The sequence below is a fragment of the Schistocerca gregaria genome, chromosome 9, assembly GCF_023897955.1.
Source record: "Schistocerca gregaria isolate iqSchGreg1 chromosome 9, iqSchGreg1.2, whole genome shotgun sequence".
Classification (NCBI taxonomy): Eukaryota; Metazoa; Arthropoda; class Insecta; order Orthoptera; family Acrididae; genus Schistocerca; species Schistocerca gregaria.
Genome location: NC_064928.1, coordinates 165,049,919 through 165,069,485, shown reverse-complemented (window position 1 = coordinate 165,069,485; position 19,567 = coordinate 165,049,919). Strand labels below are relative to the sequence as shown.

General features: G+C 42.1%; 1 protein-coding gene across 3 annotated transcripts in view; it reads left to right on the top strand.

The window, feature by feature from the left end:
- The window catches only part of LOC126292258 (zinc finger protein 501-like), a 146,357-nt gene extending 139,000 nt beyond the window's left edge, over positions 1-7,357 (top strand). For all 3 annotated transcript variants that reach the window (XM_049986157.1, XM_049986155.1, XM_049986156.1), the window contains exon 7: positions 4,593-7,357. In XM_049986157.1, coding sequence (XP_049842114.1) covers positions 4,593-5,754 — 1,162 coding nt within the window. In that variant the 3' untranslated portion in view covers positions 5,755-7,357. The remainder of the gene's footprint in view (positions 1-4,592) is intronic.
- Positions 7,358-19,567: the final 12,210 nt, after the last annotated feature.

Below are 19,567 nucleotides of genomic sequence, written 5' to 3'. Positions count from 1 at the left end.
CTCCGGACATTAACTCAACTGCGAGCAGTATTAGAATCTGGGGTACAAAATACAAGTATTAACAACCAGGACCTCAAGCACATCCAAATGCATACACACAGTTTAAAACATCTTGGGTAACAGTTTATTTGAAACAATTTTCACACCATACGTGGCACACTGTATGTCAGTTTATCAGAAACGTGTAAAACAGTAACCAGAGTACGTATCATCTGTTTACATAAAAACTATATTTTGTTATTGCACGAATCCGTCCACTTATAAAGCGTCCTATGATCCCACATTCTGTTCACAGTACTTCATGTAATAATTCAAGAAATTTTTGCGTGTGTTAATAAACGCATAATCTCGTTTTATTTCTCCCATTCCTTTTCTTTACTTCATATCTAAATAAATACAAGTTCTTTTACGCAGTCGCATTTCACGCCTCATGCCGCGTTCACTCACAACAATGACACTCCACACCTCTATCGAGCCTGCTTTGATATGGCTTCACCTAGTGACCTACCGAAATACGAGAGCGGTTTGAAAAGCTCACAGCGTTTAGGGATATCACCTGAACAGGTGTACCATATTCTAACAGTGGAACTGGATATGAGAGAATTATCTGGCAGATCGGTGCCACGACTCTTAATTCTGGATCAGAATGGCAGTGTCCGAACAATATTGAATCCATTTTCCAAGCAACTAACAACATGATTTGAGCTTGTATGTGACCACAGATGAAACTTGGTTCTCTACTATGCGCCAGAGACAAAAAAAATCGACAAAGCAGTGCAAACATGTCGATTAACCATCACCAAAGGAAGCAAATGCAGTATGGTCGGCCGGAAATGAGGTAAATTTTCTGGGATGCAAGAAGGATTCTGCTGCTAGATTATATTCCCAGCGTTCAAACAAATACAGAACAATACAACACAAATTTTCTGGACCCACTACACCAACAGATTCGCGTAAAATGCCAGATTTGACACGAAGGAAAGTCATCTTTCATTAAGACAATACACGATCGCACTCAAGTGCCATTGCCATGGCAAAAGTACATGGACTAAGACACATTATCACACCTGTCTTATTCGGCTGATTTGGCTCCATCAGACTTCCATCTCGTCTCCAAGCTCAAAATTTTCTTCGGTGATGGAGATTCTCTTCAAATTAAAAACGACAACTGAACTTGACGTTTTATTTTCCAAGACTGGAGGAATGTTAAGTGTTGTGATGGGATCAATGCACTGGAACATCGCTGGGCAAGTTCATTAGTGAACATGGAGACTACACTGAAAAATAAAAAATCACTGAGCTAATTCGTTTCTTTATATTCCCTTCCCAGAAATTTTGATGTCTCCCTCGAAGTTTGTAATAAAAAAACTGAAATATTGTTTCAAATAGCAGCAAGGATATAAATATTCAAACAGACTATGTTGTCCATATAAATTACACTTCTTGAACAAAAGATGAGCCCATGTATACTATGAAGAAAAGAGAAAAAAAAGCGACAGTCCTGGGGTGGACATTAAACATAAAAGGTTGTTTATGATTGTTCTTCATTTGTAATATAAACTGTTCCAGTTATTTAACAGTGGAAGCTTCTGTAGATAATGTGTTTGACTTGCTAATTAAAATATGTACTTTGAGTTAGCACAAATTTCATGAAATGTAATAGCCTCAGAAAATATCTCACATTCGTGTGACTAGCATGGTGACCAATGTTACATGGGTCCAAGCGGCTGTTGGTGCTCAGTATCTGATACACTTCTGACCATTAAAATTACTACACCAAGAAGAAATGCAGATGATAAACGGGTATTCATTGGACAAATATATTATACTAGAATTGACATGTGATTACATTTTCACGCAATTTGGGTGCCTAGATCCTGAAAAATCAGTACCCAGAACAACCACCTCTAGCCTTAATAACGGCCTTGATACGCTTGGGCATTGAGTCAAACAGAGCTTGGATGACGTGTACAGGTACAGCTGTCCATGCAGCTTCAACACGATACCACAGTTCATCGATAGTAGTGACTGGCGTATTGTGACGAGCCAGTTGCTCGGCCATCATTGACCAGACGTTTTCAATTGGTGAGAGATCTCGAGAATGTGCTGGCCAGAGCAGCAGTCGAACATTTTCTGTATCCAGAAAGGTCCGTACAGGACCTGCAACATACGGTCGTGCATTATCCTGCTAATATGTAGGGTTTCGCAGGGATCAAGTGGAGGGTAGAACCACGGGTCGTAACTCATCTGAAATATAACGTCCACTGTTCAAAGCGCCGTCAATGCGAACAAGAGGTGACCGAGACGTGTAACCAATGGGCACCCCGTACCATCACGCCAGGTGATATCGTCAGTATGGCGATGACGAATACACGCTTGCAATGTGCGTTCACTGCGATGTCGTCAAACACGGATGCGACTATCATGATGCTGTAAACACAACCTGGATTCATCCGAAAAAAATGACGTTTTTCCATTCGTGCACCCTGGTTTGTCGTTGAGTACACCATCGCCGGCGCTCCTGTCTGTGATGTAGCGTCAGGGGTAGCCGCAGCCATGGTCTCCGAGCTGATAGACCATGCTGCTGCAAACGTCGTCGAACTGTTCGTGCAGATGGTTGTTGTCTTGCGAACGTCCCCATCTGTTGACTCAGGGATCGAGTCGTGGCTGCACGATCCGTTACAGCCGTGCGGATAAGATACCTGTCATCTCGACTGCTAGTGATACGAGGCCGTTGGGATCCAGCACGGCGTTCCGTATTACCCTCCTGAACCCACCGGGTCCATATTCTGCTAACAGTCATTGGATCTAGACCAACGCGAGCAGCAATGTCGCGATACGATAAACCGCAATCGCGATAGGCTACAATCCGACCTTTATCAAAGTCGGAAACGTGATGGTACGCATTTCTCCTCCTTACACGAGCCATCACAACAACATTTCACCAGGCAACGCCAGTCAACTGCTGTTTGTGTATGAGAAATCGGTTGTAAACTTTCCTCATCTCAGCACGTTGTAGGTGTCGCCATTGTGTGAATGCTCTGAAAAGCTAATCATTTGCATATCACAGCATCTTCTTCCTGTCGATTAAATTTCGCGTCTGCAGCAAGTCTTCTTCGTGGTGTAGCAATTTTAATGGCCAGTAGTGTATATTCAAAATATTTACGAACAATTAAAGGCATGCAGAAGATGATCAAATGTAATTTACCACAGAGATTACAATTTTCGTGCCATGATCAAACTAAAACCTTGTCACATAAAGGTGTTCAAGTGGTTCAAATGGCTCTGAGCACTATGCGACTTAACTTCTGAGGTCATCAGTCCCCTAGAACTTAGAACTACTTAAACCTAACTAACCTAAGGACATCACACACATCCATGCCCGAGGGAGGATTTGAACCTGCGACTGTAGCGGTCGCGCGGTTCCATACTGTAGCGCCTAGAATCGCTCGGCCACCCCGGCCCGCTCGTTGGTTATAGCACCAAGTTACAACACCAGAAGATGGGCGTATAAGAGCCCAAAACCGGTTGTGTCTTAATAAAATAACTTTACAACTGAAGCGGTATTTTCAGCCTTTGGTATAATGCTCGGTTGCGGTTTTCCTCCAACAGGATTGTTTGTATCAACAGGGAGGTCTCATGTTACTGCACCTACACTCACAAGCCTTTGCACTATACTGGATAGAGCCAAAAACGTCGCATAGGAGGAAGTATTGGTACAAACAATTATGTTCCAAATGTGACCGTATTGTTTGTGGCAAAACTTTGTTGGCATTAAAGTGAATCTGTCTCCAAATCCTTACAGTTGAAGTCTAGTATTTATTCAGGTATAGAATGAGTACAGCTTTCAGTACATTTTCTTCTGAACTTTGATTCAACGTAAGAAATCGTCAGAATAGAAATTTGCTTATGAAGGGCACCAGCGGAACGTATTGCAGGCACGATGGCACCCTGGGGTGCCATAATGGACAGTTCTGCTTTATAGCATTTTCAGGTAAGTTGTTCATTCGTTTTGTTACCAAAGAAATCTGCTTGGTGGGATAGCTATGAAAAACGTCTCACATGTCCCAACATATCAGTGAGCTACAAGAAAAGGAAATCTGATGTTAAATGTCTGCCTCACACTTTACAATTGCATGTGGGGTATGAATGTAGATGTAGAACTTTGTAAGGTATGCATTAGAGTCCTGTGGTTCTTATCAGGCAGGATTTTGCGTTTGGTGGAACAGTTATTGTGGGTTTTTTCACGTCATTTCACTTTGCAATAACATCACTATCAATGAATTTGCTAACATTTAACTTCTTGTGAATAATCTTTGCCAAATTTACCGTCTTGCAACTTTTGAGACTAAAATAAGCCTTCACATGAACTGAAATGTTTCTCTTGTTTCTTGGAACAGTACAAAAATAATATTGATTCAAGTCTGTGATACTGTTCCATAACCTGTTTGCAGAATATGTCTTATGCCACACATTCATGAGGATCTTTTGACACGTTTGTCAACTTGGCGTATATTGCTATTATTTTCATTTACATAGTTGTACATTGATGACAATATTTTATTACATAGTTTTCTCCCTTTTGTCTGCAGTGCTATCCCAGCTGACATCGAGAATGACAGTGGTATTGATAACAGTGACAGCTTGGTTCCCATTGTTTCACCGGTTGAAGGAACAGGCAACAGGATACAAAAAACCGTCATGCAGGAAGCATTGTGTGGGAGTAAAACAGGTAAATGGCACCTGAAACAGTGGTGTAATATCTGCAAAAAGACGTTTACACAGTTGCAAGACCTGAAGGATCACTCAGAAGTGGACACAAGTGAATTTCTGCATTCTTGCAACATGTGCCACAAGACATGTATGACAAGTGCTACTGTAGAGAGGCACTTCCACCTGCACACTGATGAGCGACCCTACACCTGTCGCATTTGCAACCAGACATTTACGCAAAGTAGTCATCTTAGGCAGCATTCAAATCTGCTTAGCAGTGATTGCACGTACAGCTGTGGAGTTTGCAGTGAGACATTCACAGAGAGGGGCAGTCTGATGCAGCATTCAAAGGTACACGTTGGTGAACGTCGCTACAGCTGTGGTATATGCAACAAGACATTCACAGAAAGGGGTAATCTAAAGCAGCATTCAAAGGTACACAGTGGTGAACGCCCCTACAGCTGTGGCATATGCAACAAGACTTTCAAACTAAGTTCTCATCTGAAACGACACTCACAGCAGCACTCTGGTGAACGCCCCTACAGCTGTGGCGTATGTAACAAGACTTTCAAGCAAAGTTCTCATCTGAAACGACATTCACAGCAACACAATGGTAAACGCCCCTACAGCTGCGGCATTTGCAATATGATATTTACAGAAAGGGAAAATCTGATGCAACATTCAAAGTTACACATTGGTGAACGCCCCTACAGCTGTGGCACATGCAACAAGACATTTGCAGAAAGTGGTTATCTGAAGCAGCATTCAAAGGTACACACTGGTGAACGTCCTTATAGCTGTCTCACATGCAACAAGACGTTCACAGAAAGGGGTAATCTAAAGAAACATTCAAAATTGCACCTTGGTGAACGTCCATACCGTTGTGATGTTTGCAATAAAACATTTACACAAAATGGTAGCTTGAAGATGCACTCGATGCTCCACACTGGCGAACGGCCATACTCATGTGGCGTGTGTGGCATGTCATTCAGGAGGCACGCTGACCAGAGAAAACACATGCAAATTCACACTGGTGAATGACCGTATTTGAACACATTCACATTCAGAAGGAACCTTCAGAGCTTTCGGCTGCATCCTAGGAGGGACTATACAGGCGCAGCATTCGTTACAAGGAATGTGAACTGAATGGAAGCCATGGGAAACATCTACTTATTTATTAAAAGGAATGCCTATGCAATGATGTTGTTTGTGGTAAGATGCTCATGACTGGCTGCAAACTGGAGAAGCACTCACTTCCACACACATGAAAGTTTGGAAGTACACCAGCACATGCACAGTCCTATTGCTGTGGCATTTAAGAGCAGACTTGTCATTAAATCTCAAAATCTCATGGTTAGCATGATTCTTACGATATTTTGTGTTGTAGCAATTAAGCTGGATGGAAAGCTCCCTATGGAGGAAAAATTAAACTGCATAATATCTTAACTGGAACATCAGTGCAATCATAGTAATTATGCAGCTCAGAAAAGCAATTGTATCATAGGGATTGTTTAGATGCTGCAGTAAATTGACTCACAGCAACATCAAATAAAGAAAACTGGTTGTGAAATGAATTATGAGCGAACAGTTCAGTAGACAGACTGTGTCCCACAATCGGTATAATGATACTGGAAGGCACGTGATGTTTCCATGTCTGTGCTTGTAATTTATTGGGAGACCCTTGATGCTGTTATGTCTGTTCTTGTAATATATCACTAAGTATGTGTCAGTCTTTAAACCTTCAAGTAGAGTTATTAAGAGTTGAGATGGCAGATGTATGAAAATTCTGGAGAAGCATGTCATATGTGAAGAGCATCTGATGCCTATGCTGCAAGAGCTGTCTGGCAAACTGCAGCCTGGCCACACGATGTGCAAACAAAAGTGTAGTTTTTGCGACCATAAACGAACTGTTTGCGATGACACAAATCAACAAGTAGCAGCAGCAAGGCAATCGGCTACACCTGTGCTGTTACTTGTCAGTCCTGGACTGTCTGCCACCCAATAATACAATCCTCCTACAGTGCAACAGCCTCTCACAAACCTAGCACATTTGCAATGTATCTCTGTGATTTGCCATCTCCAGGCAGAGAGGGTATTATCTGGATGCATTAGCACTTGCATCCAAAATCTGAGGGGTGTCAAAATGGTTCTCTATCCTGCCAGTGCCATGGAATTGGTGAATGGGTGTGTCTGTTCAGGAATATTTTTAAAGTTCTCAACAAAGTTGCGCACAAGGCCAAAGGATGTTGCCAAACTGAAGGTCTTAGAGGGACCCTCTAAAGTCTTATTCACTCGTGTGACAATGTTACATGCCCCTCTGCACACGCCACAAGGCGCACGAAAAAGGAGTAACGAAAAAGTGTAAGCATCCTTTTTTTGCTTCGGATAAAGTTCAAATTTCCTTGAATGAGTTTGAATGGTCCCTAGTGGTTCCACCCTGCACATCAGAGATCTATTAATATGCCATCAGTGTTTGGTAAAGTTACTGAAAGGGCTCTGTTTGTAACAATATTGAACTATTTCATTTTATATATTTTGCTGTCAAAAGTACAGTTGGTTTTATAATTGGTTTAACAGCTATAAGTTATGCATTCTCGTACTCTGTGAGGTACTGGATTGATTAAACAAAAGGTTTTGAATGCTATGCATGTTTTTTTGATTTAACTAAGGCATTTGATTGTGTTGATCACAAAATATTGCTCCAGAGAATGGACCATTATGGAATATGGGGAGCAGCTCACAATTGGTTCACCTCTTAGTTTAAGAACAAACAGCAAACGATCATTCTAAATAGTATTGAGAATGGCTATGATGTGGGTCTTAGTGGGGCACGGTTAAATAGGGGTGCCACAGGTATCAGTACCAGGGCCACCCCTGCTCCTTATTTATATAAATTATATGCCTCCTAGAATTACAGGTGATTCTAAGATATTTCTGTTTGCTGATAACACAAACTTGATAATAAAGGATGCTGGGTGCAGTGTTGCTACTATTTCAAATAGTGCAGTTTAAGACATAAGTCCGTGGCTTGTAGAAAATAAACCAACACTAAATCACAGTAAGACTCAGTTTTTACAGTTTCTAATACACAATTCAAAATAACCTGGCGTCCTAATTACACAGAATGGGCATATGATTAATGAGACTGAACAGTTCGATATTCTAGGTTTTCAGATAGACAGTAAGTTGCTGATGTTCAGGATCTTGATCAAAGACTTCATGCTGTCATTTTTACTATATGAAGAGTATCTGAAGGAACTGATAGTTTGACACAAATAGTATTCCACTTTATTTATTTTCATTCACTTATGACATACGGTATTATATTTTGGGGTAACTCTTCCCGTTCTCAAAGGATATTTTTTGCTCAGAAATGGGAGATTCAGGCAATCGGTGGTGTAAATTCACAAACCTCTTGTTGATCCCTGTTCATTAGTCTTGGTATTGTGACAGTGCCCTCTGAACATATATAGTCTTTAATGTCATTTCTCGTTAACAATATCAGCTTCTTCTCAAGAATTAGCAGCTTTCTCTCATTTGATACTAGGTAGAAATTAAGTCTGACTTTGGATCACACCTCATTGACTCTTGTACAGTAAGTCATGCAGTATTCTGCTGCACTCATTTTCAATAGGCTGCCACAAGCTCTAGAGAACAGTGGAGTAGAAAAGCAGACTAAATTCTTAACTGCACAAGGCAAGTCTAGGAAGTCATAGCCTTGTTTGCCACAGAACCTTCAAAGTCTCTGGTTCAAGACTTCCATTCAGTTTAAAATCAGGGGGACTATAAGTAGTTCTAGGGACAATGCTGGAGATTTTGAACCTCACTGAAATTCCATTAGCAAGGCTGCACTTCTCAGTACCCTCTGTCAGTTGCTGCAGTAATACATGTGTGGCCTCAGAGCCTATGTCCGAGACTCCACTTGCTCCAATGCCCACCACATTCTGCAATTGGTTGCACCCTGTTTCCTCAATGGCTGCAGGAATAGCTTCGTCAACATGTTGAATGAGACCCCTCATGCTGCACACTGTTTCTGCATCGTGATCCTTCGCATCCTGTACTGCTGTTTCCATAAGGGTGCTTGTAATTGTGATTGATTTGAACTGTTGACAATGAACAGACTTCTTCCCTATCACACATGATTCCCTAAGGCAAAGCAGGGTTCCCCACAGGTGACGTTTGCCACATTAGCTTAGTTTCAGTGGGAGACAGCAACTAAATTCGTTGATAATGAGTATAGGTGTAGTACTTTGAATTTTCCCAGTCCTGCCTCCCATATAGAGGACCTTAGTGCTACCACTGATTCGACATTCCACCCAGTCAACAGGACAGTGATGTATACTGTAATTCATGGTTAGGATACAGTATCCATGGCAGAGGATAAAGCTCGATAATTCGCCCAACACACACAGTCACAGCAGGTTCCAATTGCTTGAAAGGCTGATGATTCCCCAGCACAAGATCAGCATTCACACAAGGGCTGCATTGTTTATTTTAATATTTACTCATTATTTTATATATAATTTTTGTATAAAGAAGATTATAGTTACAGACTGAACATTAGTGAAAATCTGATTTTGAGTTAGTGAAGCCAACAAGTGTGATATTGTAAGAACACTTTAAGCTACCCTGCAAGATCAAGTTTAAATATCCATCTTTGGGTGAGATCTTTTTATATAAGTTCACTATTAGGTTCTATGTTTGGTTTAAAATATGTTTTGACAATTCTGTGTTGACCAAAACGATTTCTTGCTTTTCTCTAGCACTGTACTGTAATCAATGAATAAGTGCAGGTTGTGAATACAGTTTTGACAAAGTCAAAACCCCAAGAAAAAAATGCAAATAACAAACCACATTCAAAACATCAGCTACACTGCTGAAGACGATCAGTGGAATGAATGACAGTATGTGGCGTTGCGTAAAATAAGTAGCAATCTACTGATGAAATTTTAACGTCACCGATGAATCTATGGGTGACGATAAAATAAAAAAGAAACTGAGTTTTGGTCAAGGCAGAATATTCCTTATATATTTGAAGTTTATAGAACCTGGCTAATGCAAAATACCTTACTCTTAGTTAGCTTCTAAAGGTACATTTTTGCAGATTAGAATGGTATTGATGCGTTTTTCTGTGATTTTTATTTAATAGCAAATGTACGTTAATTGTTTATACATATACTCACATACACGTAGAGAAACATTGCGTAGAGGAAGAACTCGTGATGCACAATGCTACTCAAAATGTTTTACATCACACACATCTTTTCACTTCGGTAGTTTTGTGTGATGGTATTGTTGCCATTACAACATTTAACACCCCAGCTCTTTACTGATTGTGGTAGGTTAATAAATAAATAAGCAAAATTTTATTCTCGTTCAACTGTGACAGCAATAGCCAACGTCAAGTTACAAATGTATATAAATATACATCATTTATACAAAAGAAAAAGATTAGTTCATGAAAGCTAAAACTACAATAAATTTCCAATAAAGTACAATTTTTAAGCTAAAGCAATTTGAACAATGCAGTTTGCATTCACAATGCTCTCTCTAAATAATTACTACTATGCTGCCAAGTTTTCATGTTTGTACAATTAATCGGTCATGGCACCATCACATCATAGTGTATTCATACTGTCTCTCACGTCACGGAACATCAAATCAGTTCAAGTCACGTGATCTCAACTTGCATTACTGTCTCAACAGGGTTGCCAAGTTAGTGGAATTTCCACTAAATTTGACGGATTTTACACACTCTCAGTGGGTGAAATTTTGCGTTTAGCGGTCAACGGATTTTTTAACGGATCTGTGTACTAATGTCTGCAACGATATTTTTCCATTTAATTCAGTCTTCCGATTATACAATTTGAAATTATGTTTAGCGTGAAAAATCCTTATCTGGCAACAATATGGCTCCAGCTAACTCTTAATAATCTTATTTCAATATAGTGTTTCCCCTGACACAACACAACAGAATAATTCTTTCCAGTCTTAGTTCTTTGCTTTTAGCATTGCAGTTACAAGTTACTGTGGACTGAAGTCAGTACAGTGCATAGTGTTGAATTGTTGATGTTTATGATGAAGTCAATCACATTGTAATCGGTGATTTTCTTTCCTTTTATATTAGTTGTCTCATCAAAATGTCGTAGCAAGAGGACAAAAAATACACCCAAAAGTTTAGAAATGAGTGGCTTAGCAACAAACAATTGAAAGACTGGCTTCTTGAGATCCCCGCCGATCCTTCTAGTGTGCGACGTCGATTTTCGAAGTGCAATTTAAATTCGCATCTGTCGGATTTATTGAATCATTCAAAAAGCAAAGAGCATGTAAAAGTTGCGGCACCCATTTCTTCACATGGGCAATTGAAACTAGACGCGCATGTAGTTAGGTTTCTGTCGCAGAAGCTGCAGTATGTTTATTTGTGGCTAACCATCCCGCAATAACATCGGTAGATCACCTCTGCAGCCTTTCAAAAAAGGTGTGTTTGCACAGAAGCAAGTGTAGTGATGTGCGTGCGCGCGTGTGTGTGTGTATATGTGTGTGTATATGCGTGTGTGTGTTTGCTTTGAACCGGGGACCTAGAAACGACGGAGAGGCTTCGTCTCGCTGTAGCCCTCAATGGTTCACAGCCCACAACAGGTAACAGCAGTCCACCCACCTCATTGCCACCCCACACCAAACGCAGGGTTATTGTGCAGTTCGGCCCCCAGTGGATCCACCCCCTCCCCTTCTGCGCCCCTCCCCCCCCCCCCCCCCCACCCCCCACCCCCGAGGACGTCGCATACCAGACAAATGTAACCCCAATGTTTGGGTGTTAGAGTAGTTATGTTGTACGCATATGTGGAGACATTGTTTGCTCAGCAATCGCCGACATAGTGTAACTGAGGCAGAATAAGGGTAACTAGCTTGCATTTACCAAGGCAGATGGAAAACCGCCTTAAAAACCATCCACAGGCTGGCCGGCACACCGGAACTCAACACTCCGCTGGGCAGATGCTTGCCAGAGGCCGGCACGCTTTCCCACTTGGGAAGCAGTGCGTTAGACTGCGCAGCTAGCTGGGCAGACGGTAGTGGTGTGATTAAAAACATTCGTTACCCACATTTCAAGGCCAGTCTGAAAAAGGTCGTAGGAGACGGATATTTCAGTGTACTTTTGGATGAATCTACAGACATTAGTGCCAGTAAATTGTTAGCTGGATGTGTGACATACTTTCCTGAGGCCCAATGTCGGATTGTTTCCACTTTCTAGGGAATGATAGAGTAGGAGGAAGGCAACGCAGTGGCAGTAACCAATGGTTTGAAATTTTTGCTTAATGAGTATGGCTTGAAAATTCATTTGCTGCTCGATTTGGGTATTGACAATGCAGCAGTTATGGCAGGCGTGAATAATGGTGTGTATCAGAATATGAAAAAAGAAGTCCCTCATCTGATTTTAATTCCTCGTGTGTGCCATTCTGTGCAGCTGGCGGTATCTTCTGCCTCAGCTGAAACTTTGCCCCAGAATTTGCCATTTTAGTTGTCAGAAACGTATTCTTGGTTTTCCAAGTCTTCATCTCATCAAATTGCTCATAGAAAGTTATTCAGTGCAATAAATGACGGAGATAATCCATTGAAATAATTCAGAAGTGCAATACACATTGAATGTCTATTTTAGAGGCTGTTCCTCGTGCTTTGCCTCAGTGGCTCGAACTAAAAACCCACTTTGAAATAGCAGTGCTTCATGAGAAGTGCTATACTGCCAAAGTTCTCTGTAACATGTACAGTGATGATGTAAACAAAATTTATCTTACTTTCCTAAAACCTTATTTGGAAGAATGTCAGCTGGTAAATCAGGAGTTCCAGTCAAATTCTGCAGACCTAAACGATGTTGTTTTACTAATCAGTACCAATTGTTCTACAAGGGTATAGAGGCAATCTTTTAACAGCAGATGTTCGCAAATATAAGTCACCAAGAATATACTTAGATCATGAAGTTGAAGTCTTACTGCAGGATATGAACACTTGCAACAAAATTTCATGTGAGGTTGAGAATGCCATAAGGAAAAGATGTGAATAATTTCTTGTTTCCCTAGCTTCAGAGCTGCAACGCCGCTTGTCCCAAAATATAAAAGTGTTGCAAAAAGTGTCCTTAATTGTTCCAAGTGAATCCTTGAGAGTGATCAAAGAACGAATAGCATCGCTGGCTATGGAAAAGGTTTTGTCAGACAGTACAGTAACAACAATTGATTTTCAGTGGTCCAAGCTCACTACTGTCCAATGGAAACAACAATACTGTGGCGTTCTGGAATGAAATTACATCATACAGAGGTGCCAGCAGCTTAAGTCCTTTGCGAAAACTCTCAGATCTGCTTTTGGTTTTACCATGGTCCAATGCAGATGTGAAAAGGGCCTTCAGCCAACTAAATTTGATAAAAAAGTGTCTCCGGAACAGACTAACTACTATTATGTTGAACACCATAATTACAATAAGAGCTGGTCTTAATCGTGTTGGTAAGTGCTGCCACAATTACGAGCTGCCGGAGAATAGTCTTCAAGAAATCGCCACTGTGACAGCATATGTCCCAGGGATGTCTTCACTCGGTCCCAGTGCTTCAACAGAGAACCTACTGCAGGATGAAGAGGAAAATGAAATACTGTGGCTTGAAATACGTTAATGTGGTGAGTGGAATCTGAGCTTAGTAAACTTCCTTTTAGTAGCAGTAGTAGTAGTAGTAGTAGTAGTTATGATAATATGCCATGACGATGACAAAAAATTTCTCTGTAAATTATCAGTACATTGAAATTTCGTTTTTAAGAGGGTAAGTTATAATAATAAGCATTTAGCGGAATTTTAACTTCAATTTAACGGAATAAATTTTTCTGTGTTGGCAACGCTGGTCCTCAACTGTTGTTTTTGCTGGAATTGTGATCTTCCCTATGACGGCATTCCTACTTTGTTATCTTCAGCTTTCCGTAGACCCTCGGCAGTCGATGCAACACTTTGCACTCCTTGTTTTATTGAATTATCTAACTGGGGCATTAAAATGGGTTCAATGGTATCCGAACACCTCCTAATAGAGTTTGACATAAATATCAGTGTTGATACAATGCAAAAAAGGTTACACTAATAGTATATGGAAAATCAAGGAAACCAACTGGGACTCGTATAAAGGCGAGGTTGCGCGGGCACTCGTAAACATGAGACGTGACTCGTGGATGAAGATGTGCTTCAAGTTTCAATCAATGATATAAATACTGTGACAGATGTCACCATACCTAAGAAAAGACGAGTTCGCCGTCATGAAGCACCATTCCCATCCTTAATGGAATCATGAATACTCGCAAGAAGTTGCTAAGCACAGACTTGCTTTTAAAAACCTATTTTCAAAATCCTATGTTGAATAACTTCTTGGCTGTTCTAAAAGTGATCCCCGAAAAAAGGACAATTGGAAAAAAATTTGTTCTTCTCTCAATAATGAGAAGGTGCCGTGACAGACAGTGTGAATTGGCTTTAAATCATTGAACTGCTATTAAGTGGTGGGTATGAAAATATTCAACAAACTGCCCCTAGAATTGGTAGAAGCTGCATTCGACTTATTTAAGTACAGACTGTACAGTTCATTATCCGTTAATCCTGTTTACTTAGTTAAGGCTAATTCACACTAGCCATCACTGGCTGTCCCCTCATATGATACCATAGCACTGTCAAGGTTTCTCGTGAAGAAATTTTCGCCGTCTGACATCATCCATGCATTGTTGATCACATGACCCCCTAAGCTTGTTCCGTTTTACTTCTTGATACAAAGCCATGCAAAATGACTGTGTGGCGTCGATCAACGGATCGATAGGCCAGAACATCATATGTGTATTATGTCTTCGAGTTGATCTTTGTTTTGTATACTTCCAGGACCTCAGTTCTGGTCTAGTCTTCGACCTGTATGTTAGTCATGTAATAAAAGTATTGATGATTAGAACAGGGAACCGTAGTCATTACCTTACCACCTTGATATCTCCTTCAGTGGTGACCCTAAAGTTCCAATAATCCGAGTACAAAGTGACCACCGCACTGGCTTCCGCATTCCACATGGACCTTTGTCCACTACACAATGGCCTTCGACAACACGCCACTGCCACCCGGTTTTCATCAGCAACAGCAACTAAATTCAAGCACGCCAGCTGTAGTCGGTACCCGCCGTGAATTTCCATAGTCCTATAGCCTCGAGAACCCAGGGACCTCGTCGGCTGCAGTGGTTTTGAACATGACGCCAGTGATCTCTGACTCTGGCTCTGTTAGCCCATAAGTGCTTCAATTTTCACCACACAGCAGTACAAGAAACCACTACACACTGATACCAAACCTCAATGCAAGTACTGTAAATAGTGGAGAGCATAGTTTTCATAATGTGGCACAACAGGACGCCTTTTTGAATGTGCAAGCTCCACGTGTGTATCACTCCTCACCAGTTGCACACTACGTGAATGACATTCGCCAGCCTGTTACTCCGAGTGTTCTTCAGTGCAGTAATTTGAGCGCATCAGGTTCCACCAAGCTCATCAGTGACTCTGTGATGGACAATTTCGCTGCTAATGTGGAGGACCAATTGCATAATAATCTGTTGAGCAACCGCTGTGACAACTTTGACCTTCCGCCGCAACAACCGGTCCCCCTTCGCTCCATGCCAGTCTTCCTGCTAATGAGTTTCGCTTCCCCTCCAGCTACTATGAACACAGCTGGCATGTCTGCTTCCTCTCTACTGCCCTCACGACGCAGAGTTAACTTTGACTTGCCTACTCCAGCGTCCGTGAGCGGCTGCCTGCATTCTTCGACAACCAGTTCGTTGAATCTACCGAAACTTCTGGCATTCAAACCTGCCCATCCGGAATTCTGGTTCAACCTGGTCAAGCAAACTTTCATTGTCTGTGCACTTGATGACAATGCCCGTTTCACATGCCTCATGAACCACCTCCATGACCTTGTTGACTTAATTTATGACCTGAATGAGATTTTCACTCTGCAGCGGAGTGTGCGCTGATATGAAACTTCCTGGCAGATTAAAACTGTGTGCCCGACCGAGACTCGAACTCAGGACCTTTGCCTTTCACGGGCCTGGGGGATGTTTCCAGAATGAGAATGAGTGAAAATCTCATTCTGGAAACATCCCCCAGGCTGTGGCTAAGCCATGTCTCCACAGTATCCTTTCTTTCAGGAGTGCTAGTTCTGCATGTTTCGCAGAAGAGCTTCTGTAAAGTTTGGAAGGTAGGAGACGGATACTGGCAGAAGTAAAGCTGAGAGTACCGGGCGTGAGTCGTGCTTCGGTAGCTCAGTTGGTAGAGCACTTGCCCGCGAAAGGCAAAGGTCCCGAGTTTGAGTCTCGGTCGGGCACACAGTTTTAATCTGCCAGGAAGTAATTTATGACCTGGTTAAGTAACCTCCTCCAGATGAGAAGTACGCTACAGCTAAACAAAGACAAGAAGAGAAAACGTTCGACAGCTCGTCTATGAAGAACGTCCCACCTGTGGCGATGCCTTCGACTTCTCGTCGGTGAATACGACATGCCAGATGCCAAGCTCACCGAGATTTGGACGGAAGAACTGCCTCTGTCTGTCCAAACAGCCATCTCCGCCTACGAAGATACACCAAATAGTGGATGCTTGCACGCCGTCGACCAAGCTAGTCCGCTCTACTAGGTAACGCCGTGCCCATCAGTCCGGCAGCTACACCAGTTTCCAACCACAACCAGGGCCCCAACGTGGACGCTCCACTAAACTACAGGCACCTTCATGTCCGCACAACAACAGCACATCTGACTCCGTGGAAGATTCTGGACTGCCACCGTCTGACCACTCACAGGAGCAGACGTCCGCCCATAAATACTGTTTCTTCCATGGAAGATTCGGGGAACAAGCACGCAATTGTAAACCACCATGCTCCTTCCTACCCAAACTTCAACCGCAGGTAGGCAGCAGTGCCACCTCCTGCGACGTAAACAACAGGCGCCGTTCCACGGTCCATTCTGTGTCCAACACTAATGCTTTGAATGGGTGAGTCTACGTCCGCAACTTGAACTCTCATCGACACAGATGCAGATGTTTCCCCACTTCCATCTCGTCTTGCTACGGAAAAGATCCGACTACACAAAACTGTCCTATGTGCTGTAAGCTCATCTAGTTTGTCGTGCATAGGTTCTACTTCATACGCAGTGTCCCTCTCGCTTGAGTGCAACCTGAAGTGGTCCTTCCTGGTGGCTGATATCGACGATCCCATTTTGGGCATCGACTTTCTATGACGCCACAAACTGTGGCCTAACCCATCAAGAATACAGTGTTCTACCACGCTACACAGGAACACATCCCGTATGCTTCGTCAAGTGTCAATAGTACTGCTAAACAGGTCCACCTGGCTAGGAAATGTAATGACCCCTCCTCCGAGCTCTTGTCATGGACCAATAAGTGGCTCACGGAACATGTCGAGTCTACATGCCTGTGCTTGGAACAACTTTAGCTACGCCGTCGCCTCAATGACTTAAGTAACGAGTTATCTTCAGCATGGCAGCAGCTTGCAGCAAATGACACCTCGACAACACGCAAGGTTAGTTGGTGCCACTACAGTGTTCTCGGGCCCGAGTGCATTTGTGACCGTGTGCCACATAAACTGTACAGTCTGTGCTCCCGCCATCTCTAACTGTGTTAATTCTAGTGCACATTTATCCCCCTCCTCGCTTGGGCAGCTAACTTCCCAGGCACAGGTTATTGTTTCTGATTTATTGCCATCAGCTGTTCATTCGCGCCTGCTACCGTTATCAAGCTCGACAGCGGCATCTTCGGCTACTAATAAACAGTGTACCAACCTTGTTTCGCATACCTCACTCGTTTGTCACTCCCAGCCACCAAACAGTTGGCAGTTATGCAATTTTTCGCCGTCCGCACCACAACCCAGCCTAGCGGCCGCCGCGCGCACCATACCACAGACAGTTGCCTTGTGTACTGCGTCGCACGTTTCCATGGTCACAGATGGCACCACCCACATACCTCGACTGCAAGACGGACCGCCTATCTCTTACCGACCATGCTGTCTCAAGCGAGAACTCATGAAAGTGGCTCGCGAACAAATAGACGATCTCTTGCCAGCCAGCATCATCGAACCATCTCAGGAATGCTGGGCCTCGCCTATCCACTTCATCACAAAAAGCGACGGCGCCTGGCGTATGGTTGGTGACTATACTAAGTTGAACTCTCGTATTATCATAGACAAGTACCCGTTTCCTAATGTCGCGGATTTTAACCATGCTCTTGCAAGCACCAAATATTTCTCGGTAGTGGACTGTAGGAGGGCCTATCATCAAATTCCAAAGGCACCAGAGGATATTGAAAAGACAGCTGTTACAACACCTTTTGATCTTTTCCAGTACCGGTTCATGCCCTTTGGCCTCTGCAACGCTGCACAAACTTGGCAGAGATTCATAAACAAGGTGTTGTTTCATCTGGATTCTTGTTTCGTTTACTTGGACGACATTCTTATTTTCAGTCCTACTTTGCAAAAGAACAAGGAACATTTGAAGATTGTTAAAGACACTCTTACCGCTGCTGGTGTGGAACTGAATAATAAGAAGCTCCAGTTGCACCAGACTTCGGTAAGATTCTTGGGCTACATCATGTCAGCTAAGGACCTCACTCTTCCTGAGGATAAAATCAAACCTGTTTTGGATTTGCCACGTCCTCACTTGTTTAGGAATCTGCGCATGTTCATCAGAACTATTATAGGAAGCACTTGCCTGCCTCAGCCGAGGTTCGGGCTCCCCTAACAGGTGCCCTTGCTGGCAAAAATACGACTGGTATCCACCCGGTCTCCTCAGCCCGTGCCATGAAACAAGCTTTTGACAAACTGTGTTTGACAAACTGTGATTGTTACATTCCCTAAGAGCATGGGCCACAATCTATAGGTTTCAGCATATTCAATTTTTCTGTCTTGTTTCTGTAGATATTTTGGGAATGGTGTGAATGGTAACTGAACACAATTTTAACTAGGTACCTTTTAATCTAGTTGTTACACAAATATAGTTGACACAGCTGTGATGATATGAGCTTTCTCTACTTGTAAATGTGCGTTTCTCTATTCTTTTATTCAGTTCTATGTACAATGTAACTATGAGTTATTGATGGCTAAACCAAGATGGTACTCAGAAGGCCAAATAAATAAAAAAATGTAGTGAACTGTTTTTACACACTAAGTGCACATACATAATGTGGTAGATCATGTATGTGGATGCTGACATCAACATCTGTATAAAAATAACATTTATTGGACAGCACCAATCTCAGAGAAAGAAGACAGAAGTGCAAATAACACAAAAAAGAGTGTGAGTCCAAAAAATATCTTTAAATGGTACAGAAGAAGAATTTCACACACAACACAAAGAGCTCGAGGAAGAGCATCTTCATTTTATACTTTAGGAAGTCAAAGCATTAGTTTTTTCATTTGTTATGTCTGACTGCTCGCAGAATTACTAAAAGGAACACAGAAGCTGCCATTACATCCCACGAAATTGGTTTGTTTAAGGTTAAGCTTAGTTGCTGGTCCAATATTAGTGCAATAATCATATCTCCCTCAATACCTTTCCATTTAAGATTTATAGATTTTCTTGATGTCTTGTTTTTGACTTTGGCTTGTACTGTGTTAGCTAGTGAAACCACATAAATATTGACCACTGACACTTGCTAAACTGTTTCATACACAGTCCAGAGAGCTACTTAACAATAAAATAAGCCTGTTACAAAAATATACTTAAACAGACAACTTGCAGTGTCTAGATGTCTTAGTCTAGTTTTTAGGAAATGGTAAAAACGCCAGACAAGATAAAAATATTCCACTTACTAA